The 23,174-nt window shown below is 39.4% G+C and overlaps 3 protein-coding genes across 5 annotated transcripts in view; 2 read left to right on the top strand and 1 right to left on the bottom strand.

The window, feature by feature from the left end:
* Window positions 1–4,798: 4,798 nt before the first annotated feature.
* On the bottom strand, window positions 4,799–6,381 carry LOC134204959 (CAAX prenyl protease 2). Its single transcript, XM_062679783.1, has 3 exons — window positions 5,994–6,381; window positions 5,528–5,940; window positions 4,799–5,470 (listed from the first exon to the last, which is right to left on the bottom strand). Exons 1-3 carry the CDS (start codon window positions 6,146–6,148, stop codon window positions 5,130–5,132), a joined length of 909 nt encoding a protein of 302 aa, XP_062535767.1. The 5' UTR covers window positions 6,149–6,381; the 3' UTR covers window positions 4,799–5,129.
* A 4,073-nt stretch (window positions 6,382–10,454) lies between these two features.
* On the top strand, window positions 10,455–12,236 carry LOC134204953 (WD40 repeat-containing protein SMU1). Its single transcript, XM_062679769.1, has 2 exons — window positions 10,455–10,572; window positions 10,643–12,236. Exons 1-2 carry the CDS (start codon window positions 10,547–10,549, stop codon window positions 12,144–12,146), a joined length of 1,530 nt encoding a protein of 509 aa, XP_062535753.1. The 5' UTR covers window positions 10,455–10,546; the 3' UTR covers window positions 12,147–12,236.
* A 1,428-nt stretch (window positions 12,237–13,664) lies between these two features.
* Window positions 13,665–23,174, top strand: part of LOC134204195 (polyadenylate-binding protein-interacting protein 2) — a 32,603-nt gene continuing 23,093 nt past the window's right edge. For 2 of the 3 annotated variants that reach the window (XM_062679035.1, XM_062679027.1), the window contains exon 1: window positions 13,665–13,916. The gene's annotated coding sequence lies outside the window, so the exon portion shown is untranslated. The other variant, XM_062679031.1, reaches the window with a different exon arrangement.

Here is a 23,174-nt window from a genome sequence, read left to right as displayed (position 1 = left end):
TTACATACCCAGAAGAAGTTGTATTCCGAAAAAATACAAACTTTAAAGTTTTTTTCCCTTTTTGATTAAAATAAAAGATTTATCACTACTGTTTTCAACAAATTAAACAAAATAACACCCCGCCTTTGTTTCGTAAAAACATGACGGTTTCGCCCGGTCTGTGCTTATACAAAAATCAGGGCGAAATTAACACTGCAATTTGTAAACAAAAATATACGTTTTCGTCTTTTTGTTTTTAGTTTTTAGTAAATAGTTTTCGTTGAATATTATTATGTTGTATTTTGTAGTTTTTTATGGACAATATTATAATGCTTTAATCCCAGTTTGTTTACATTTGCGACATTCGCCCTTATTTTAGATAGAGGTTGATATATTGCTTATGTTAGATCGATACTTGAATATAAGCCATTTCATAAGACAGATTCGAACAGCTGATCGAAATTTTGAGTGGAGGGCTCGGTCTTTGTTTTGGTAAATTTGCATGTAAACCATCATCATTTCGTCATCATCATCATCATTTCATTTCATTTTCGAAAATGTTCCTTGTAAAATGTAAATATTAGTATTTGGTCTCCTGTCATTTGAGCTTTCTATAAAATGGCTTATAGCAGCATAGTTTGGTCACCTTACACAGTCACGCATCGCATGACACAAGAATTGAGTCGGTACAAAAGCAATTTTCCTTGCAATTTTCATTATATGCACTACGCAAGTTAGGGTGGACTCAACTTCCATTCTCGTATTATAAAGCACGATGCATGCTAATTAGTATACAAACATTGAAGGAACGACGGGAATATGCGATCTTTCATTAATGATATTATCTCGAACAAGGTCGACTCAAATGCAATATTTTTTATTAATTTTTATATCCCATCAAGACCTTTGCGAAATCAAACTTTATTTGCCTGTAGTAGTCGTCGTACAAACTTATATGTGAAATTCGGACCCCTAAATCAAATGATGATTGCTTATAATAAACATTGTAATGCTATTGATTTCACTACATCTAAGACTAAATTGAAGCAATACTTTCGTACTCAGTAAATGCGTGGTGTGTCCACAGAGAACAGACATGGAGGCTCGAACAAAATTTCGTGCAAAACATGTGTAAACAAACACACCGAACCTCAACGCCATCGACGTCGACATTGCAACTCACAATCTCATTTTACCAACACGATGGCGCTGGTATGCTCTTGCGTGCATAACGACACTAGCGCACAGTGGCATTTTTTGATGACGATAGCGCTGATTATGCACGGGATAACGGCGAGATTCCAAAGTTATTCAAAAGGAACAGTAAAAGGGTATCACAACATGGCGAGTGCAGCTTCAACGTCTGTTCTCTGTGGTGTGTCGAACCTTCATTTCGGATAAAAGTTGTGTTTAGTAATTTAGTAACGGTGAACTATATTATAAGATCAAAGTTGTATCAAACGGTCTACAAACATGATTGACGACAATAAACAAATATTGATCCCATGGTTATCTATACATACCTTGCGGCATACAGGAAGGCCATGCGAGGGTTGACACTCTCGTATTCAGAGTCAGATCTCCGCTTGTCAGGAAAAAGCATCAGAGCCTACCCCACGCAGTTGTACAACTTTGCGACAGGATTGTACTGCGTGCTACAAGGCCCGCCATAGTTTTATGGGACAGCCTGACCATTAGCCCATTCACCGTTTCAGGTCGGTGCCACCCGCCCTTATTAAGAGAACAGATTGTCCAGACTACCGTCCCTCGCTTCACAATATTGCAATATTCAAAGTCAAATAACATGTATCTAGTATACGATAATCAGGATCTTACTGGAATCAACCCTGATGTGCCGATGACACTTCCTGGACTTGTGCTTTGTAAGCGGCACACAGTCGCTTTGACAGAGTCTGCTTACGGACACGTGGTCTTTTGGGAGGGATTTAGCAGAGCCCACTGCTAAACACCACCACGTCCTAGGTCCTAGGTGGTAAAGCCCTTGGACATAGTCCCTGCTCACCCCAAATTCCAACCACGTAACGGGTGACATGAATAACTAATATGAATACAATAACCTAATTGATTCTTATGCTGTATTCTTAGAATATGCTCGAGCTATTATGGAATTCCTGGAGGAACTTCCGGAGGAATTCCTGGAGGAACTTCCGGAGTTATTCCTGGAGGAACTTCCGGAGTTATTCCTGCAGGAACTTCCGGACGAAATACCTCATTTAGGTAAATAGTATTAGATATTGAACACCTCAGACAATTATTTTAAAGCTGTTCTCTCTTGCTCGGGTAAACGCCACACTGCCTGCGCTATACAGAAGGTATTCTCCAAGATATTATACAAGCGTACAAGACAATAATACAAAATTAGCATTAGCATTGAGCATTTCGCACAAATTCGTAGGTGGTACAAGCCAAGACTATTGTATGAGAGTAGAATCACTTTCATCCGTTACCACAGATATTGATTTGGGACTAATCGCTATCTCTTAGATGGAAGCAATGCACTCTCCAATAGTCGAGATCTGTCCTGGCCACGTCCTTGCGAATGCTGAGGAAGGGGAAGGATGGTTAGTTGGACACCTACTTAAGAAAGATGCAGAGAACTCTACGACCTCTGATAGGTGCCACGGGAGGTTTTTTGGATTGTTAGTGTTGAAGGTTTAACAGTAGGAATCGTTCTGGTAGAACGTGAAACACAGAAAGAACTAAGATAGAAATACAAAGTAGGAAAGGGACGAGCCTGGAATTGAACCCACGACCTCCTGCTTATAAGGCAGAAGTGGTAGTCACTAGACCACCGAGCTCGTCTTACAAGACAATAATACAAAATGGAATGAAAAGAAACAAAAGAATTTCACGTACCTTTACTTCCGTGTGGCGACTTCCACTTAAAACTTGTTCTAGAATAATGCCGCAATTGCTTATGCAGTAACATCTCGGATGAAGGTCTAAGAATGTGGACAGCGAAGAGTAGACATTAGCCTACATCATGCAGATAATTGTGTAGATCCATGAACTAAAGAGAAATTGAATAAGGAGGATAAAGTGTGATCGTGATCAAAAACATTAGAAAACTAAACTGCCTGTAATCGCATAACTGTCCCATATGACTTTTCATCATTTTTGAGTTTTGATGACGAATGGTTATATTTTGGTTTATATTTGTATGCTTTTAAATAAAACTATGTAATTTGTTCTAAAAATTTCGAAAAAAATACCAAGTCGATTTGTCCCATCTTGAAAGTAACCGCATTTGAGTCCCATTGTGAATGTAGTCGTATAATATGTCCCATAAACATGAATTTTAACTGACTCTGGTTCAGGAAGATTTTCTTTTCTTGTTTTTATTATGATAATTATTCTTAGAACTTTTATCTCGGCCAACAAATGACGTTTAAGGCCCGGTCATACCAAATTGAGATTGAATGGAGTAGAAACCCATTGGATATTATTTCCCAAAAATTTACTAAAGGTTTGATCTACCAGAACTCTATACAAACACGTTGCGACAATGTCACATTATCTTTTGTGGATATACTAATTTAGCATTAAGATGTATCTGTTTTTATTTAGCAATAATCTGCTATTCTTAATTTTCACTCGGTTGCGTGACCAACATGTACCCATAATTTTGAACGTGTAACTTCAATTTCCCACCAACACATTTGGAACATGTTTAAATCATAAATAAAGAAAAATCAGACGGTCTCTGAAATTCGGTAAACATTTAGGATGAATTTTGAATGTCCAGACGATGTTTGGTTTGCTCTGTCGAATCACATGTTTCACAACTTTCGTGTTTTCATTTCACGATAAAATGAACATTTTTATAATTTGGCTATAAAACTTGTCTAGAACTCTTAGTACAGGATAGTATGATAACAATTACAATCGTTTCGGTGTATACGACGGTAATGCGAAATTCACGACGTAGTTGGACAGGATATGCGATTACTTTCTCTTCCAACAGGCAAAGTAACCGCATATACTGTCCCACGGATTATTTTCGTAAAAATAAGCAAAAATCATTTTAATAATGCAAGGCATAGTAAAATATACATATTTTTACACCACACTGGCGTGAAAAATGTTTGAAAAATATTTCAATCAAGCAACGCTGAAGAAAATATTGATAATCTTTTAAATGGTCGTTTTCTCGATTTGCTATTTTTTCATATGGGACTCATATGCGGTTATAGGCAGTAAAGTTGAATGAACCTGAAGAAGAACCTGTAAATAAAGTTGATTGAATAACAAGATTAGAGTTAGGTTGGTAAAATGATTAACTTACGGATAATTATACTTACGAGACTGAAGAATTCTTCAAGGGAAGGTCGATTGGGTGACATTCCAAATATGTAAGTTAATCAAGTATAAAACAGAATCGCCAATTAAATAATTATTGCAGCTTTTAGCGAGATCATTACAAACCTGCGTTTGTCCTTGGTTTAAAAGACGGTCAGCCCACCTCCCTCAACAAAACTTTTGTCTACCCTCTGTGGCACCACAACATCCGTTCTGCATATTGCTTCGTGAATCTGAATCCTTAGAACGGATAGGAACCACTCGTTCACGCAACGACAGCCAATCAAAAGCAACTAGAAACAACACCGAACTAACAGCAACCAGAATACACAAAACAGCATATAAAGTAAATAATACCTCCAATTTTTGTTCTCAAATAAATCTTCTATATGTTTACATTCATTGCATTCCAGCAACAGATTATGATGTGCTCATGATACTATTATTGCTGTGATATCTAACTTAAAAGGCAAAGAATAAACATCTTACAATACTCCAATACTTTCAGGAAAACTAATTGAACATTTTAAAACTTTTTATTATTTTTGTAATCTACTCAACATAAATTCAAACTTTAATATTTTATTACCTACTTTAATTATTCTTCGTGAAATATTTTCTAAGTCATGCATAGCTGCAAGAAAACTTTTACTTCCGCTTTAGTTCTTTTTCTGCAAGACTAGGAAAAATGACCTAAATGTGCAATCTTAAACATCTAAACAAAAATGTTTTCATGATTACTTCAACTTAATTATTTAAAATGGCAAAATTTTATTTTAATCAATACTATTAGTGCATCCCTACTAAGCGTGTCTTAGGTTTTCTTTTCGTCATACGTCTTGAGCCCAGAACAGGTTATTCCCGTACCAACTGGGTGTGGTAAGCGTGGGTAACAACACTATCCAACTAACTAGCCCTAGAACATACAATCCTATGAAAATGGCTTTTCTACGATCGGGTTGACTGAGCACTTCTTGGAAGTCCGGGAATCCCATATGGTTGCAAAAGGCGTGAGCCACAAAAGGAGCCGCAAAGTGGCCCGTTCGCACAAACAGATAAGCTGAATAGATGCCAAAAATTGTGGTGTAGAAAAATTGAAAGAACGATACCGTGAGAACGATTTTCAGAGGAGTTCCATCCCGCAGACGTTCCTTGATATGGTGAAGATGGGCTGAAAGGCAAATCCTTAAGTATATTTTAGTCTATACAATGCTAGTGAGAACCTTACCTAATCCAAACAGCAATGGAGTGATTAGCATGGCCAAGTGAGGTCGGAAGGTCTGCAATAGCAGTGGCAGCATACAGGCACGAAAGGTAAATTCCTCCGAAAGTGGTGCTACCAGATGATTCCTTAACCACTTCAAGTTTTGCACAGCGTTTAACCAGTACATCGGTTCCGAATATACCCGCCACAAACCATTGCTTAATGTTCCGCTGAGGGGACCTAGGAATAGTATGGCCGTCAGCACCAATGGCAAGGATATGGCCGTCAGCAGCCCTTGTATGCGGAAACCCATTATTTCCCACATTGAGTATTTCTGAAACACAGTATCGCAGGACAGCGTCATGACGAATACCGGTGCGATTAGCATTACGACGAATACGCTAAAAAACCGTCGTTTAATCGTCGAAGGGTGATCACTGAAATAGTTTGCGTTAATTTATTAAATTCAAGCATCTTGTTCCATACTCACCGATCATGTCTCGATTGCCACACATACAAGCTGGCCACATATATTACGGATATTACAAAACAGGCACCTACTGAAATGAACCCCGAAAGGTGAATGTCCGATACTGTTTGGTAATCATCTGGTGGAAGCACACCAATCACCGCCTCTCCGTCCATCCGAGAAGCGATCCAGATGCGTGCAAACGAATCCCAATTTGCTATCAAGTAAACCAGCTTATCCACCTTGATTTTGGTTTTGTTGGATTGTCGCTTAAATAATGATTAATGACCTCAATGGAACATATTATAAAATGATAAACATAACTTAGAAAAATTAATTTAAATTCATCGCAAATTTTTTTAATATTCTTTCTAATAAGGAGATTCCAATGAAGGAACAAGGAAGCAAAACAAACGAGATGAAATAAATAAAGGAAATAAATATTAGGCTGGTGCAAAAGGCAGCTGCGTCCTGATGCGCCAACTCAATTCGAAACTCACCGAACTTATCGTTTTTCACCCTTGAAATGAAAAAAAAATAATTTAAAAAGCTTTGATCGAGGCTTTGGTCCAATTCGCGAATTAAAATCAAATTAAACTAATCCTTGCCCACAGAGCAAGATTACTTTTGACAGATATTGAATCAATTTTGATAGATGTTTTGTTGGTCTTGCTGCGTATCACCAGCCATTCTTATGACCGGGGGATTTCATAATTTCCTAACTGTCACTTTCAAGTTTAATTTGATTTTAATTCACGAATCGGACCAAAGCCAAAGTACATTGAGAAAAATGAACGTATGATTTTCAATCAAACGCCTTATGCAAATTTTCCACAAGAAATCGGAATGAATTTCAACAAAAGATATTTTAGTTACCAGATGAAGATTGTCGCTTCAGGACAGCGACGACAGCGACAATCTTTATCTGGTAACTAAAATATCTTTTATTTCAACATGTTGCCTTACGAAAATGATTTTCATTTATTTTTTTAACCATTTCATTTATTTGGTAGGCTCATTCGTGTGTGTAACACTTTGCGGAGCCGCAATTCATAAGGACAAGCATCTCGGAATCCAAAATAAAATTCACTCACGTTTTCATGGGCACACCACTCAATATGAAAGCATCGCACAACTGTCATTTTTATTATTCCACGCATGCTACATGCTACAAAGCAAAGCAAAGCTAAAATATTGTAGATCCAGTTGAAAACCGAACTGAGCTCTCACGATAATCGCATTTTCTCCCAATTCCAAATGTCGCAACTGCATCGCGGGTGGTGCGTATCATGGCGCACGGCTATGGCATAGATGCGTACTACTCGCGATGCAGTTGCGACATCCGGAAATAAGAGAAAATGCAATTGTAGCGAGAGCTCAGGTCGGTTTTCAACTGGATTTACAATAATATAAATAAAAGTTGTTCGCTGCCTCCGTATTGAGAGATGTGCCCTTGAAAAAGGTAAGTGAATTTAGTTTTGGATTCTGTAATGCTTGTCCTTAAGTATGATATTTATATAATTTGTATCACACTTAATATTACAGTCGCGCAACTGACAGTCATTTTAACACGTGTATTTCGACCTGAACATCACAAATGATGTCCAGTGACACCCAATCCCGTTTTCCGTGTTTACATTGAGTTTTGACGTACGTACGTACGGTTGCTTTTTAGTTGGACTATGACCCAACCGGCGGAGGCCCAACTAAAAAGTGGCCCAAGCATTAAAATCCCAACCAGCGAATACCGACTGTATTTACCGGGCCCAGTTAGGCGCTGTCCATATACCATATACCACGTGGACAGTTTAGAGGGGAGGGTGAGTATGTCGATTGTCCATGGTCCATACAAATTTTTGAAAATTTATATGAGTTTATGTCCACGATGGGGGAGGGGGTAACTACCATATCACCGATTTCTTAACAGATGAGTTCTCGGTACCCACCTAGGTAAAATAGTTCAATTTGTTACCGAGTTTTCGGTTCTGATTGCGCATTGGCGAAATGTCAATTATTACTGAGCACTCGGTAAAACATTACATTGCCGAGATCCCGGCTGTTGGATTGTCGACAATCGTAAAATTTTGATTTGTATGTGTGTACCTAAATACCATTTATTGTTTAATACTATTGACATACTGGTGGTATTCGTACCATGGTACAAGTTGTACCACTAGTGTGTCACCTTGTACCATGCTGGTACAACGTGGAAAACCATGGTACAATATTTACTAGGGTATATAACCGTGATACATGTAACTTTTAAGTTTATTTTTAGTTTAATTCTCCAAATGAGACAGAGCCCACATGTTTCACTGATGTCTTCTATCACGAGTTTCACATGCATTGACACCGTCGCGTGAATATCGAGCATGTTCTCCGGAGGTTTTACCACCGACGAACCGACGTGTCACCCCATAGAAAATAATTCAAATTTGCTGCCCACGACGCCATGATGAAAAATCATCGAACACTACCGCCACCCCTATAATGGCTCGCGAAGTTTTCGTAGCTCAGCCACCAACCTACGTGTATTAACATTGCAGCGGAGTTGTGTCTTAGCTCATTTGACAGGAGCGATCGCCCGCTAAAGCGAATGACCGTTAAAAAGCGTGGGACAATCAGAGAGCGCCAGTGACACGTCGGTTCGTCGGTGGTATTACGATTGACAAACGATCTCGATAGTGAATCATCCGAGATCTCGATTGAATTAGAAAATCTGTGTTATGTTTCTTAAGTGCAGCTTCAACCATTGGTATCAGCATTTTAACTTGCCCTTCACAATGAGTAATGTTCATGTCTGGCGCTACACACTTAAAATTCGAAACTTTACGATTGCCGAGAATCTAACAGCCGGTATCTCGGCAATAATTTTGTTGAAACTCGAAAAATGACCAAGGTCTCGATCGGCTGTTGGAATCTCGGTGAAAATTTGGCTGGTCGGCAAAATAATTTAAGTGTGTAATGCATGCTCAGACGATGTATGTTTTATGTTGTTTGTAAACTCTTAAGCCCCAAACGCAATACAACGGAACGGCGACGGAAACGGAAAATTTGACAGTTAGCCCATATATTTTCTGTCAAATTTGCTGCTTCAATACGAAAAAAATTTGTATCTTCAATACGAAAATTTAGCCAAAATGGACAAAAGAACTTGAATCCACACAAATCTAAAAAACAATTTAATTAATGCTATGAGTTCTTTTTGATTGGGCGCCAATGTAAGATTCTACCTTTCTGGAGGGCAAGAGCAAATGTCGGACCGGCCAGTAAACACAAAATGCCTCAAGACTCATGTGCAAACATTTTATGTCTGAATCCTCATCTGCTTCCGACCCAGTAACAACCGTTTTCCATCTGTATCTAATCTGCTATCCTGCCTGCCTGCTAATTTTATATCAATCCTTATTTTCTTCCACATCTCGTGGCTACTCACGCCAACCGTTTCTTCCCATTTGGCTTCTCCGGCTCCCGATGCGTACAACTGCTACTCGGAAACTAATTCGCCCATGAGCCCAAGCAAGCACCGCTCCCGCTATCGATGACTCGGGAGCAGTGGCGTAGCCACGGGGATGGTTTTTGACATAAAAACAACAACCCTCCTCCCCCCCCCCTCCGAGACAAAATTTTTAGAATTTTTTTTTTTGAGCCCTCAAATTTTTTTTAGACAATTTTTGAGTTGAGATTTTCTTAAGTTTTCCTGTTGGAATATTACTGGACTATAGGAAGAAACTCCTAGGATAATAGAAAATCATTATATACAGATATCCGCCCAAAAGAAAATTTCGGTATTTGCAAAAATCAGTGCGAGTACTTAAACGTTTTTATCATAAAAAAAAATTTGAGTGCTTCTAGTGGAATGTCTTCAACTGCATGTCCACTACGTTTTGTTATTTTTACAGATACGTATTTCGACCTCAACTGTGAGGCTGTCTTCAGTGTTTCGTACTTGACTTTTATCATGATGACTACTCGCGGCCAACACACTGTCAATCCGGTTGGGTGTTCATATGTTTCGAATCAAAACAAACACGATGCTGCGCACACCAACATACCCACGAGCCAGTTGGTGATTTACCAAATGCAGCTTGCTTCCCTCTAGCCGACAGGATTTCACCTTGCGAAACTCGACAATCGAGTCGGCAATAAAACACACCGCGCCGAACATCAAAAGCACACTTTATCAGGTAGTTCGCGTGAAGAGATACCAACTTTAAACAATATGCGTTTGATTCAGTCCAATGCCGCACTGGGAAGCATTACGAAATTTTCTCTATTAATCTATTTGCACAGTATACGGTCAAATCTTTTCTCCTCGTTTTTAAACTTCAGCAGCATACTAGGTTTGAAAATGAAAACAAAAGAGAAAAGATTTGACCGTGCAGTGCCCTATAAACGATAAGTTCGACAATATGAATCAGACGAATGCCAATTCCAAAAAGGTTTTTTGATGAAAAGGGCCTTTTCGTATGACATTTCCCAAACATCAACAAATGACTGTCAAACAGTGCTCTGGCTTGAAGATTTGCTGCAGGAGGAATTAAAAATCAACAAATTAAATAAATCCTTCAATCATGTCTATTGAAATTGAATCAGCTGAGTAAGTATTGTTTCCAACTAATAAATCAATTAGAGAATGTTTAATTCAAACAATTCCATCGCTCCGACAGTGTAATCCGTTTGATCCAGCAGTACCTCAAAGAATCGAATCTCCATAAGACGCTGCAAACTCTTCAAGAGGAGACCGGTGTTTCCCTCAATACGGTCGACAGCGTAGAGGGATTCGTGTCCGATATTCACAATGGGCACTGGGATACGGTGCTGAAAGCCATTCAATCGCTCAAGTTACCGGACAAAAAACTGATCGATCTGTACGAGCAGGTAGTGCTGGAGTTGATTGAGCTGCGAGAACTGGGGGCGGCCCGTTCGTTGCTTCGACAGACGGACCCGATGATTATGCTGAAGCAGCAGGAAGCCGAGCGGTACATCCATTTGGAAAATATGCTGCAGAGGGCCTATTTCGATCCGAGGGAAGCTTATCCGGAAGGAGGCAGCAAGGAGAAGAGAAGAGCGGCTATTGCTACGGCACTGGCCGGGGAGGTTTCGGTGGTGCCATCGTCCAGGCTGTTGGCTCTGCTGGGACAGGCACTGAAGTGGCAACAGCATCAGGGTTTGTTACCGCCCGGAACGACAATTGATTTGTTCCGCGGTAAAGCCGCTATCAGGGATCAGGAGGATGAAATGTTCCCAACGCAACTGGCAAGACAGATAAAGTTCGGCCAAAAAAGTCATGTGGAATGCGCATTGTTCTCACCGGATGGACAGTACTTGGTGACGGGTAGTGTGGACGGATTTATTGAAGTGTGGAATTTTACGACCGGAAAGATTCGTAAGGATTTGAAGTATCAAGCGCAGGACAATTTTATGATGATGGAACAAGCCTTGCTGGCGATGTCCTTTTCCCGTGATTCGGAAATGTTGGCAACAGGGTCGCAAGATGGGCAGATAAAGGTTTGGAAACTTTTGACCGGTCAATGTTTGCGTCGCTTCGAGAAGGCGCATTCCAAAGGATTGACGTGCCTGCAGTTTTCCCGAGATAACAGTCAGATTCTGACCGCTTCTTTCGATTTTTTGATCCGCTTGTATGGACTGAAGTCCGGTAAGATGTTGAAGGAATTCCGAGGCCATACTTCGTACGTTAACGAGGCAGTGTTCTCTCCGGATGGCCACAATGTGCTGAGTGCATCATCGGATGGGTCAGTTAAAATTTGGTCTCTGAAAACGACGGAATGCCTCTCCACATTTAAAGCCTTGGGTAGTGAGCTGGCGGTTAATTCGGTTCTGATGCTACCGAAAAATCCCGAGCACTTTGTGGTGTGTAATCGGTCCAACACGGTGGTCATCATGAATATGCAGGGACAAATTGTTCGATCGTTCTCGTCTGGTAAGCGAGAAGGTGGTGCGTTTATCTGTGCGACAATATCGCCGAGAGGCGAGTTCATCTACTGTGCCGGTGAGGATTTGGTGTTGTACTGCTTTTCAGTGACTTCCGGAAAACTCGAACGTACCTTGAATGTGCACGAAAAGGACGTTATTGGACTGACGCACCACCCACATCAAAACTTGCTGGCAACCTATAGCGCAGATGGCTTATTGAAAATGTGGAAACCTTAAACCAATGGTGGTTTATCGCTAGGCTACGGTTAGAGTTTAAGGCAATTACTGTATTTTGACAGTCATAAATATTTCGTGTGAAAAAAAGAAGGATCTAACTGTGTTCTGCTTGAAACCGAACTCCAATAAAGGTAAAATTATTCAAGTCTGATTCTGATTTACTTACATCGCTAAGGTTGTTTTCGGTTATTGCTGGAGCGAACCTATAGGTTTGCCCTAACAGTTGTCAAAACGTTTGGTTATGAAATCGAGTTGGATCGCGATCCACCCAAGGTTCGCTTCAACCTCAGCATGGTTAAATCTGAGAAATTTGCGAGATCCAACCTATATTTTATAGCCTATTCAGATTACGAGTTTATTGACACGATAAAGAGTATCTTGATGTCAATGTTCCCTTATCTTATTTTCATTTAATTTCTCACGGTCAATTATCATCTTAAAAACCTCGTAAATGGTCATAATCTGAATAGGCTATTATACACGTAGTACATTTAGAGATTTTGTTATTTCCCGCTAAATATGGTAAGGTGTGGTGATATGAGCAGTGAGAAGGGTTAACAAATTGTTTCATTCATCATGTTTATATCAATTGATTTCGGCATGAAACTTGTACTGAGAAAATAAAAATGTATTATTGTAAACTTGAGGATCTGACCTATGTTTAAAAACGACATAAAAACTATTTAACGACGTATTTTTTAGCGTAATAAATTTTCTTTGCAGTCTACAGTTAAGGTCTCTTATTTGAAAAGGCTATTGTTGCACCGCGCATAAAAAAATCTACTCATCCGCTTATTTTTCGTCGCAATCAAAAATCAGCGCCAGACAATCGCCTGTGAAAAACATACACTGAGGAAAATGGACGTATGATTTTCGATCAAACGCCTTATGAAAATTTGCCACAAGGAATCGGTATGAATTTCAATATGTTGCCTTATGAATGATGTTTTTAATTTGAAAAAAAGTAAAGTGCGGCAGACTGGGTTCGAACCATGGACGTCAGGGTTAGGAGGCCGGTATTTAGACCACACGCCCATCGACGCTTGAATACTAGGGAAGGTAACTTTGTATAAAAAGTACTGTTGGTGGAATAATCAGTCGGAGATTCATAAGGCGCAAGTTATGAATTTCGATAGTCCAGTTCGCTGAGTGTACCTGCAGCAAAAAAGCTACTTTGATAATTTTGAAAACTTGACCGCCACGTGGTGGTTTGTAGCGGTGAATGCTTCGATAGCACGTGCTATTTGTACTGCCGATAAATTTTTCAGATCTGTGGGAGCCTTGAAAAATGATCACGAAAGTTGTCGTTTGGTTGCAAGGCACAATAATAACCTTGCGAGAAAAAGCGAAGGATTGCCTATCCGGAGATGGCAAGTTCGAAAAAAAACCAGCCAAACACATCATTTTCGTTTTATACCCTATTCCCCATATACGTACCTGTTTGATGGGAACACTTTCATGCTGTTGACTTCTGTCACGACCGTCAAAAACGTTTTGCGTCCTCGCGCCGTGCGTATACTCGCATCTGTTTTTCTATCGTTTCGTTCGCTGCTGATCGCAGTTTCCCCATCATCATCAGTGGTTCTTTTCAGGCCGCCATCTGCAAATAATATTTTTATTGCTCGAGTGGTCTATCACCTCGCGCGTACATCGTTCGTATATTCTAAAAAGATTGGCCTACTGCTACTGATCTCGATACCGACGTCGCAGAGTCAGCGCGAGTGTTGTTCGCAATAACAAGTGTGTGGAAAAAAAAACAAAGGCCAGAAAGTAAGCTCCTCAGTTTTCCTATTCTAAATGTCAAGCAAAAGTTGAAAAGTTCGGTCCAGTTTCCAAATTTGTGGTGTTTTCATTTTCAAAATTTCGAGTGAAGTGCTTGAGGTTGAGTTTGTTTTGGCAAAAAAATATAGTGCTTTGCGTTTGCTGGCACCATCCAGGAACCCCGTGGTTCAGAATCTCCTCACCTTGCTCGTCTTTATTAGCCCCACATCGACCACGCAGGTAAGGCTGAAATGACCTCTTGGAGGCCATTCAACTAAAAGACGAACACGTACGAGCAGTGCTCATGAGTTCGTCCATCTATATTTCGTAAATGCGTCGCTGGATGTTGTTCGAAAATTTCGCTTACTGGCAAGGAGAGCTCACCTGCCAGCATATTTCATATTAAATCGATACCCAACAGATAACTGTAAAAAGAACCGTGACATCACGACGTCGAGAAGGCGGAAATGTATAGATTTTCTCTGATTTGCATTCGTAGCCAAGAAGGACGTATTTATACAGTACCAGTGGTTCTCAATTGATGTACATATTCTAGTTGCGTGTTAGATTACCAAAGAGATTGTGGACTAACACTTTTAATGTTTAGTGCCGAATAATCACTCACAGAGGGCTTTGTGTCTTATACAATTAGCGTTTTTTATGATTCTTCAATGTTTCGCAAAGATGATAAAAAAATTGATTTTTCATGTTTGTTTTTCATGATTTTGACAGGGATTGAAGTTTTAAAACTTCAGGGTTTTTCGTCATGTAATTTGCATTTTATTATTATGTAGGTACATTGAACTCTTTCTTATACTAAAGACACACTGTGGTACAAGTACCGCACGGTTATATACTTTAGTACATAATGTAAAAAGTGAGTAATGTGATAGTTGCGAAATGAGAAGTAAAAAGTGAGTAGTGAGGAAAACAGAAGCAATAGGTGAGATAAAGGTGGTTCACGATTAGAAAAAAGTACCTTATTTTAGGTACTTTTTTTTCTCTTGCATCTCCCTCCCACTTCCCTTTGTTGTCATAAAATGAAGAGCAAAACCACTCAACAAGGGCAGTACACACCCATATTCTTGTTTACGTACGAACGCGCTTTCGAACGAAAGTGCTAAAGCACATTCTCGTTTACGCCAGCAAAATCAAATGGTTTCTCCATCGCATTCGTTCGAAAGTATCGTTCGTCCGTAAACAAGAATAAGAGTGACAGTGTGGGAACCCAACGTTAAGTAAACTCATGTTTACAAAAGTTAAGTTAAATTTACCTAACTTTTGGTTAGTTTCTATTTAAAATTAGGTATATTTGACCGTCAAATTTTGACGTAATATTAAGTAATTGCTTAATTTTGTGTTCCCACACTAAACCCCCGATTTGAGTGAAAAGTACCTAATAATATGATACTTTTTTCTATCCATGTAGGTTATTATTTTATTTATTCAGACTAAGGCCGAAGTGGCCTGTGCGGTATATAAGAGTCTCCTCCATTCGTCTCGGTCCATGGCTACACGTCGCCAACCACGCAGTCTACGGAGGGTCCGCAAGTCATCTTCCACCTGATCGATCTACCTTGCCCGCTGCGCACCTCGCCTTCTTGTGCCCGTCGGATCGTTGTCGAGAACCATTTTCACCGGGTTACTGTCCGACATTCTGGCTACGTGCCCGGCCCATCGCAGTCGTCCGATTTTCACGGTGTGAACGATGGATGGTTCTCCCAACAGCTGATGCAATTCGTGGTTCATTCGCCTCCTCCACGTACCGTCCGCCATCTGCACCCCACCATAGATGGTACGCAGCACTTTCCTTTCGAAAACTCGTGCGCGTTGGTCCTCCACGAGCATCGTCCAGGTCTCGTGTCCGTAGAGGACTACCGGTCTAATGAGCGTTTTGTAGATTGTCAGTTTGGTACGGCGGCAAACTCTATTCGATCGGAGCGTCTTGCGGAGTCCAAAGTACGTACGATTTCCAGCCACTATGCGTCTCCGAATTTCTCTGCTGGTGTCATTGTCGGCAGTCACCAGTGAGCCCAAGTACACAAATTCTTCTACCACCTCGATTTCGTCACCACCGATGCAAACTCGCGGTGGGTGGCTCACATTGTCTTCTCTTGAACCTCTTCCTATCATGTACTTCGTCTTCGACGTGTTGATGACTAGTCCGATCCGCTTAGCTTCCCTCTTCAGTCTGATGTAGGCTTCCTCCATCTTCTCAAAGTTACGTGCCATAATATCTATGTCGTCGGCGAAGCCAAATAGCTGGACGTCCATGTAGGTTACGTGGTCCTATTTTCCACTTCTCATTTTTCACTTCGGACTTCTCACTATTCACTTCGCACTTCTCACTTTTAGCTTTTAACTTCTCACTACTCATTTCTCGGACTTTTCACTTTAAATTTCTCATTTCTCAATTCACTACCTACTTCTCACGTCTTATTTCTTTATGAGATGTGAGAAATGTTTTTTCTAATGTCGTTTTCGGTTATTGCTGGGTCGAACCTAGTTCTGCCCCGGATCCGCTCTAACAGCTGTCAAAACGTTCGGTTATTCGTTCAGGTTGGATCGCGATCCGACCCAAAACGAATGAGGTTCGCTCTGCCGATTTATCGAGATCGAACCTAGGTTCACCAATACATTCGAACACAAACTGTCAAACAGGTGTTTATGTTTACGCTAAAGGAAAATGAAAACATGAAAGACACGGAAGGGTGCGGATGGGTATTTGACTTTTAATCGTTTTTATTTCATTTGTTGAATTTATCAATTTTGTTGCTATCTTCCACGTAAAAATGGATTATTTTAATTGTGTGTTGCCTTCAAGTTTCTCTGATGGTGAAATGGATTCAGATACCGACATATTTTTTGCTGATTACTTCAGACGGTAGCTCCGTTATAAACAAAATGATGGTTAAAAATTTTGATGAAAATGTGATTGATAAATGCAGTGACGAGAAGTTAGCTGTAGCTGCTATTTATTCACTATTACGTTGTGTATTCAATGATGATGATGATGATGATAGTACCATCTATTGTAGCAAGGCACCTGCCAGTAGTAGCACTGGTCATATAGAACGATTTGATCATGTTTTTATTATTGTCAGTATTTCATCAAACTCCTGTATGGAGGGCCAAAAATGGGTGGGGTGGTTCCATAAGCAAAAACACTTATGCGAATCCACGGGATGAATAGAGAATCTCCTTCCAGAAGAAAGTTCGTACATACGATAATATAATCAAGCCCTCGTTTCCCAGATTGACCCAATAGATGGGGAGAAGAGCCCGCCCTTTATCCACGAGATGTTAACAACAGGAAGTTGGCGATTCCACTCTTCCTATCCAAATCGCTTCAATCGGGTGCCCTGATGGTTTTTTTTTTGTATGTGATCATATAGTTTCAATATAATTTGGTATGTATATAATGGAATTCTCTCACCAAGTTTCAATTCGCATGTCCTGGACGAGAACCTTTCTTCAACACCAGGTAGTTTTAGATCCATCCTGTCTTCAGAAATTCAGAGATAGTTTGTCAAGAAATATCCTAGTTCAAATCGGGGAAAATTCTTCATCTTCCGTGTTCACAGATTGAAAAAATAGACTTCTTGATTTCTGAAAAGATGAAACAAAAATACGGATGGCAGTATGATACATAATAACATGAGCTTTTGTTAAGAAAATTATTTTGAGCTTTTTAGTGGAATGTCTTCACTTGTCATAAGACGAGTTTGCACAATCCCAACGAATTCCACCACTAGAGATGGTCGGGTTTCGGGTTTGGAAAATTAGAACAATGTCGGGTTCGGGTCGGGTACGGGTTTGTGAGATGATAAAATGTCGGGTCTGGGTCGGGTACGAGTTTGAGAAATAAAGTATTGAATATTTTTTTATTCGTTACTGATAATTTTAAGGCTTGTTCGTTGTTTGGGCCTATACCCTTTTGGGTGTAAAGAGAAATATAAAATATCTAGTTTGAGTTTTCCGCCAAAAAAATAGTTCGGGTCCAGCTCGGGTTTAAGACTGCAAAAATTGTCGGGTACGGGTCGGGTTCGGGTTTGATAAGAGTTTTCATTCCGGGTTCGGGTCGGGTCCGGGTTTGAAAGGAATTTCTAAATCGGGTTCGGGTCGGGTTCGGGTTTACAAAATGTGAAACCCGACCATCTCTATCCACCACCCAACTGCATCTTGACAGACACGTACCTCGACCTCAACAGTAAGGCCGTCTTCAGTGTCTCGTACTTGACTCGACTAAGTCGACTAAGTCGAGTCAAGCACGAGACACCGAAGACGGCCCCACTGCTGAAGTCGAAACACGCATCTGTCAAGATACAATTAAGGGGTGGAATTCAATGGGATTGCACAAACTCGTTGTATGACAAATGAGCTTTTGATTAAAATGGGTATGTATCCTGATTTTTTGTAATGACCAGAAATTAGAAGGGGTGCGTAAGAGATTGGTAAAACCTGAGCAAATTAGTTGAAAAACCACTGAGATATAGCCATTTGATGGTAGCGATGATTTTCACCCGAAATTCAATGCCAATTCAAAAATTAATCCACTTTTAATTTTATTGTGCCATTATTGGTATTGGCAAACACTTTTAATAGCGATTAATCATTTAGGGATAAAAATCACACTCCTGCTATATGCATTTAATCTTCTTCTTCTTCTTCTATATACATAAAAATGAATTTCTGTCTGTCTGAACCTTATAGACTCCGAAACTACTGAACCGATCGGCGTGAAAATTTGTATGCAGAGGTTTTTGGGGCCGGGAAAGGTTCTTAAGATGGTTCGAGACCCCTCCTTTCTTTGGGAAGGGGGCTCCCATACAAATGAAACAGACATTTCTGCATAACTCAAGATCTAAGCAGAGAATAAATTAATTTTAGGCGAAACGAAGTTCGTCGGGTCTGCTAGTGCATAATATTTTCAAAACACACTTATTTGTATGACTCTTGGTACAACCACCAGACTTTGATAAAGTGATCTATGAGCTTCACGTACAATCATCTATCATCTATATAATGTCGAGAAGATATCTAACTTAAAAATATCCTAGTACTCAGCCACCTATAGCATGATCTTGGCATCTTGTCTCACATGCTTATCGCGATAATAATATCTTGGAAATGTGATAGAAAATCGTATGGTTTTCAGAAATGTTTATGTCTTGAATATCGGTTTCCTATCGGTTTTCAAGCTTAAATAATCAATTACTAAATTCACATATGTCTGGTTTATGCTCTACGAGTTTTGCTAATTCACATTTAAATCAAGAGGTGCAATTGTCACTGAAAAATGCAAAAAGAGGATAGCGATAAGTCTTTGTTCTCATCTGCAGAGGATAAAAACATTTCCATTTTATCTGCAAAAAACATGGAGAGGGAATTGTTGTAAACTTTTCACACTGCGATAACTTGTATGTTTCAGAAGTATGGCACAAATCATGTCAACAGATGGTTAACTTTATATCTAAACATTGATAACTGATTCCTATTTAACCGAAAACATCATCGAAAATCGACTACCTGGTATGACGCCGAAAATGGTTTCTGGTAATATCTGGCATGACAAATTTGAAAATTCGGAAGATTTCCCTGTGAAAACGCATTCAGCACATTCAGAAGAATTTCTGTAAAAATAAAGAAGAATTTTCCGTGCAAACTAAAAAAATTTCCCCGTAGACATAAGAATTTCTCATGGATATAACATAGGATTCCCGTGAGTATAAACAAAATCGACCTATATTTGAAAGAATTTCTGGTGGAAATTTTGTAGCAAGCAGAGGATTTTCCCGGGATATTTAAAAAAATCAAAACTATCAGTTAAATTGCATAGCAGGAAAAGTCCTGCGCCAAGCAAACAATATATCAGTCACTTTCCTCTAAGCATCTGATCAGTGGGTTTCATCGGTTTCATCAATTGTCTAGTTATTACCTGTTATTACACTTTTGTTACAGGAAATCCAAGGAGCATTGTATCAACAGCCGAAGAGTAATTCTCGACGTCAATTGAGCCCTCCCCATGTCCCGGTGTCACAATCGCGTTGGGATTTATGTCCATGCTGGCGCATGGCTGTGTTGTAGATGAGCATTACTGTCCCGGTAATCAAATTCCCTACTCACCAAATTGGAGATGCACAGTACTTAGAGTGAAACAAGGATGTTGTTCTTGCTCGTTTTGTTCAGTCCGGTGATGGCACTCAATTCCAGTTCAATCCTATGGACTTCCGCACGCTTGCTGAACGACTTGAAATCTTTAATAATGGTGGGTGTTGACGTACATTTTCCAATTCTACACACCAGTAGTGGGTCATGGTCTCGGGATCTGCTTGTTACCATTCATTCACGAATCATCCTATTCACGGTAACAGGAGCTTTTTTCCAGGAGATTTACAGAAGCATTTCTATAAAATCATTACGTTGTGTATTCAATGATATGCTTTAAGTATAATTGCTCTCTCAATGGGAAAATAGCGTACCGGAGTATCGGATTATTATTTATACCAAAATGTTCATACTATTATTTTATTCGTTATTGCAGCTCTGTGAATAATTTGTTTAAGGTTACGGATTTAAAGAATATAAACATAATGTATTAACCCTTTATAAGGCAGTGATAACTATATTGCCATCAACAAATGATACGTTTTTCTGATTATTTACAATAGTTTTATTAATTATTCACCTTGTAGAGGGTATATTTGCTACTTAGTAACACTCCAGATGATACTTGGCCAGAAAATAAATTCAAATGTAAATTTAGAAACAGTTTTATACGAATTGAGCATAATTTTAGAGTGGAAGAAAGATTTTTAGTTGAAATTCGTAAAAAAACGACAAAGACATATTTTACCTCGTTGATATTTATTATGTTGAATCTCCTGTTATTTAGTGGAAAATTATGTAGAGAAAATTATTTGCCTTTCTTGTATATTTGGTTTTTGCAGTTTTGGCGAAATCGCGGTTTATCCCAAAGGTTCCCTCTTGGGAGGAAAAATACAAAAATATTAGTCAACTCTTGTGCGATTTGATTCTTTGTTTTAAAATAAAAGGCCCCAAATCTCAATAAATTTTCTATTGGATTTTTTACAAAGTGTTTCCATATTTTCTTGTTCTATTACATTTGAATGGCATAATTGATAATTCAAATGTAACAGAATCACTGTTATCCAGAACGCCACATAGAACCAGTATAACAGTTTATCGGGAAACACGGATTGGCATAATTAACGGAAATGTTCCAGAGCGCCAAAATTGCTTCACGGAAATCCACATTGCCGTCGCCATTCATCACAGCTTCTAATCACATAAATTTATTGATGGATTAACTGTCATTTTTAAAATAAACAATTAACAGAAGAAAAATCTGACTTCCCCATTCAATTTATATAATAAGAAACAAAATAACACTAATAACAAAATTCAAAAGATAAAATCTGTATAAAATCTGATAAAATATTTATATTTCTGCCAGCTGATAAAAGTGCGAACTAAAAACAAAACAGATGATAGGGCTTGCGTTCTCACTAACACCATCATACTGACTCGATCCCGATTCGTTTTTCGTTCGGTTATTCAGAGTCGGGGTCGGACCTGACCCAGGTCTAAAACCGAAAACGACATAAAGTTAAGATCAAAATTGAGCTGACTACAGCTAACAAACAATTTGGTTCAAGCGCTTTGTGGTAATATGTTGAAATAGTTCAATCAAAGTTAATTGCCTATATTCCGGGTATTTAACCACTCGACTTGGACGTTAATTTACAATGTTATGAAAACTCATATGTGAATATGTACATTATGTGGAAGATATTGTTCTGAAAATGTATTGGAGGTAACCACTTTTCCTTCGATGGGACTCGAACCCACGACCCTTAGTACGCTAGACTGGTGCTTTAACCAACTTAATTAGGAAGGACATCCGTCGGCCTTCGCAACCTGTCGGATTGTTGCATTGCGGTCGGATCTGAGCTTGACGACCGACTGGCAAATAGCACACACAATCCCACTTGATCAGTACAATTGCTGATGAAGAATGCGTGTAGCCGCCAGACATTCTATTTTTTTTGTTGGGGCGTAGAACCACTGCGTCCATTGAGTTGAACTTTTGTGGTATACCCCTGATTACTCTTAACTATGTATTTCGCATCTTGTAGGTTGATCACCGTTTGTCAAGTAAACAACCTAAGACGCGTCTTTTCCCAGTCCGGTATAATTGAGTTAATAAAACCCACTACCTTTCCAGGATTTGCAGTCCAAATATCTCCTGGTTGCATAAAGCCACGATTTTGTTTTTACACGATTTACATTTTCTCAAGTTTCCACTCATCCTAAATGTTTAACGTATATTAATTATCATGTGATTTTTCTTTGATTTATTCTGGATTTTTTGAAACATGTTGCGAAGAGTTTGGTGGCAAATTGAAGTCACACGATCAAAAATACAAGCGAAAAAAATCGTGTAAAAACAAAATCCTGTGTATTTAGAAATTTAGATCTACCCTTGTACAATCCATCACAACTGCAAAGCAGATGTTCCGAGGTTTCACGTTCCATGTTACAGAAACGACAGATATCATTCTGAATCTGGTCAATATTTTTCAAGTGATATCTGCTCCGGCAGTGTCCGGTTATTAGGCCAGTGAAGGTGCAAAGAGCTCTCTCGCTGAGCTCCAAGAGCTTTTCGGGTACTTTAACATTGGGAATTATAAATCTATTTGATTGAGCACACTTTTCGGCAACCAACCAGTTGGTCATCAACAAAATCATCAACATTTGTGCTCCCAGGATTTCAATTCCATTTTTATAGTACAGTATGATATACCGCCGAAAGGTTCTGGGCCAATAAACTGTGTGTTCGAACTTCGTTTTGCAAGCTCGTCTGCCTTTTCATTACCTTCAATGCCACAGTGTCCTGGAACCCAGTACAGATTTACGGAGTTCTCTTGGCACACTTTTCGCAATGAAAGAATGCAGTCCCAGACAAGTTTTGATGTACATTTAAAGCTACTCAATGCTTTGAGTGCCGCTTGACTATTTGTGAATTTGCATATCTATATTTTCTCTCACAGATATTAGCACATTTCATTATAGCAAAAATCTCCGCTTGGAACACCGTTGGATAGTTTCCCATTGCCACTGAGATCGATATCCCAGGGCCGAAGATTCCTGCTCCCGTTTTTGTTCCTATGTTTGAGCCATATGTGTAGAATTTTATGGAACCGTCCCGAACGTGGGACCTCCGACTTCCCAGTCTATACGTGA

Source organism: Armigeres subalbatus, chromosome 1 (assembly GCF_024139115.2).
Source record: "Armigeres subalbatus isolate Guangzhou_Male chromosome 1, GZ_Asu_2, whole genome shotgun sequence".
Classification (NCBI taxonomy): Eukaryota; Metazoa; Arthropoda; class Insecta; order Diptera; family Culicidae; genus Armigeres; species Armigeres subalbatus.
Note: the sequence above shows the minus strand (reverse complement) of the source record. Positions and strands in the feature narration are given on the sequence as shown.